This window comes from Pundamilia nyererei, unplaced genomic scaffold (assembly GCF_000239375.1).
Source record: "Pundamilia nyererei isolate P.nyererei 1_Seehausen unplaced genomic scaffold, PunNye1.0 scaffold00010, whole genome shotgun sequence".
Classification (NCBI taxonomy): domain Eukaryota; kingdom Metazoa; phylum Chordata; class Actinopteri; order Cichliformes; family Cichlidae; genus Pundamilia; species Pundamilia nyererei.
Genome location: NW_005187411.1, coordinates 5,059,037 through 5,061,799, shown reverse-complemented (window position 1 = coordinate 5,061,799; position 2,763 = coordinate 5,059,037). Strand labels below are relative to the sequence as shown.

At 41.4% G+C, this 2,763-nt stretch overlaps 1 protein-coding gene across 3 annotated transcripts in view; it reads right to left on the bottom strand.

Annotated features, from left to right (window-relative positions):
• Window positions 1–2,763, bottom strand: part of asap2a (ArfGAP with SH3 domain, ankyrin repeat and PH domain 2a) — a 55,072-nt gene that overhangs the window by 27,862 nt on the left and 24,447 nt on the right. For all 3 annotated transcript variants that reach the window (XM_005723921.1, XM_005723920.1, XM_005723922.1), the window contains exons 3-4: window positions 2,600–2,745; window positions 692–766 (exon numbers count right to left, since the gene is read on the bottom strand). In XM_005723921.1, coding sequence (XP_005723978.1) covers window positions 692–766; window positions 2,600–2,745 — 221 coding nt within the window. The remainder of the gene's footprint in view (window positions 1–691; window positions 767–2,599; window positions 2,746–2,763) is intronic.

Here is a 2,763-nt window from a genome sequence, read left to right as displayed (position 1 = left end):
TTATTAAGAATATCTGCTCTCACTGGTGTTGTTATTTGCACGCTTGCTGACCTTATGGCCATTTTAATATGAACCTGCACCATTGTAGCAGCAATTAAAGACATTAATAAATAATCACTCAAGCTGAGAGATTGTGGACTCCATCCCTAATAGTTTTGCATAACTACACAAAAACATTAACATTAATATTCATTCAGTCAGAGGCTGATTTTTTTATTCTGCAGTTTGATGAATCAGCTCTGCTGCAGACAGGTATATTCCAGGAACTGCTTCATCCACCATCTCTCTCTCTGTGTTGCCAGCTCCACTTTTACTTTTTTGGGAACAGGAACGTGGTCTGAGATCAAAGCAGCGTGTTATTAACCTTGATAGCTAGACTGCAGCACCTAAAGGAGGGTAATAATTGTCCAGCAGCTTTGAACCACTCAGAAGGTCTCTCTGTACGTCTAGTGAGCCGTTTTCACTCTGCGATCTGGTTTCTTTGACGGATTAAACAACTGCAAGATGAATATGTTCATCAGCTGACATTTACATTGAAATTAGTGCAAGAACAACCCTTAGTGTCCGTCCACTATCGCAGAATAAGAGGTACTTCAGGGCATCATCCAAGAATAATGGCTTTAATATTTCCTCCTGTATAAAACACAGCACATGGAGAGTAACACAAAGACTTGCTGTTTAGTTTCCTTACCCCTTTGACACCCTTCAGGTCTCCTTTCAGCAGGCTGTCCAGAGGGAAGGTGATGATGTTGTTCATGTTTTGGAACTGGAGGAAGTTGAAGAGAGACACAAATAAGAGTCGAAAGGTTACGTCAGAGATTTTAAGACAGCAGGAGACTGAAAGTCACTGAGACGTAATCCTTTCAGCAGTGTCCTGTGTGCTGCGTCTCCTTGCAGTGGACATACAAAATCCAGAGTATCCAGAGTTTCCGCTCTTCATCTTAAGTAAATAATAGCGTTGAAAGGCTAATGCTGCGCAAATAAAGAAGCAACTAGCAGACAAATTGTAACACAGAACACGTCACACAGGTTCAGTGGAAACAGTCACTAAACACTAAAAATAAATATGTGTAAACATCTACTGCGACAGCATGTATACACAACTGGTCATGTTTTACAATAAAAGCAGTGGTATGGATGGTTTCTCAGTCAAGGAAGGTTGGAAATCAGCTGAATCAGGTCATTCGTTTTGTTATTCTTTAAGCCTGCAGTATGTAGCATCTTAATGAAGATAAGGTCTCAGTCACACAGGCTTAGTTACGTGTTGGTGACCATTTGGCAGCAAAAAACTACTTGTGATAGCTTTAGTTGCTAGCAGGTTGCTGCAGTCGTCAGCAGTTTGCACAGAAGTCTCCAGATACTTGCAAACTACTTACCAAACAGCAGTGAAACTGTGAAAAATGTCACGCAAACAGGAAGCAAATACTGTTCTCCTTCAAAATAAAAGTTGAAAATGTTCTGGTTGCAGCAGTGAGATAAATCTTTTACTTTGAAGGAGAATGCTCTCGATTTCTGTTTGGTGTTCCATTTTTTTCAAGTTTCACTGCTTCTCGGAGAGTGTTTGCAGAAAAGTCCTTGTACATGCAAACTATAGGCGATCACTACAGTCTGCTAGCAACCAAAGCAATCACAGGGAGGTTTTTATTGCGGCACGCTCTTTGGGACTGATTATACTTGCTAACCAGTCCAGGAATGCAGATTCTTTTCCTGGAAACCATGCTTGCCACGAGAGTCACGGACTTAGCTCTAGATTTGTGTGCTTGAGACCTGAATTGATCATTTGTTCAACTGTAGGAGATCCTCTCTAACACTGTCAGATCTTACTATACAAAGTGACTGTTATTGTGAATCGGTGGCATCTAAACAAAAGTGAATTGAACTAAATGCTATTAAGATTTTAGTCTGAAATGGATTCAGGAATCGTTAAGCTTGTGAGAAAACATCGAGTGAAGGTGCAAAAGGGTTAATTACACATAGCTGAGTGTCTTGGGTCCAAAAATTCCACCACCCTTGGTATTATTTTCATTTTTAATCACATTTCAAACTTGTTAAAGACACAAATTCTGCCTTTAACTCGGCTGTTTCCAAGCTGCTATAAAGGCCAGCCCCTACATGCAATCCAGGAACCCAGTGCTTTCTTAAGCTATTGGAGATTACATCTTCACATCCAGGTCAGGCAGAAGCTCATATTTCTTTAATATAAGACGCTGAGATCACACCAACACAAAATCTAAAGCTCCCGTTCTCGGTATGAGCTGATAAAGTGTGCGAGGGGAGCGACAGACCTCACAAGATGGAGTCAAATTTTTTTAATGAAGCGTTGGCTTTCATACAAGACCTGGGCTTAACAGATCAGGCAGTATTAGATCCAGGAGATATTTGGTGTTGCACTGGCTCTTCAGATGTCTTGATGGAAAAACTAGGGCTACGTCCTCAGGGCTTTAAGTTCAAGCTGGACTTGGTGTGTGCTCAGTGTGTGTTAGAGAACACACACACGGTGGAATAAACACAATTAAGGACAGCATGAAAATTTGTCTTTGTCCCAGAGGACTTTACCCACCCACACATACAGCCACATACACATACAGTGTGAACTCACAAGGTTTTTGAAAAGCGCTGTGAGCTCCTTGGTGAAGACGGAGAACTTGAGGAAAGCTGAGCCCAGATCAGGATCGTCTCTGTACACACAGTTTTCTCCAAACTTCTCCAGGGCCTGAGTGTACTGCTCCTCATTTTCTACATGTGCTGAAAAACACACATATA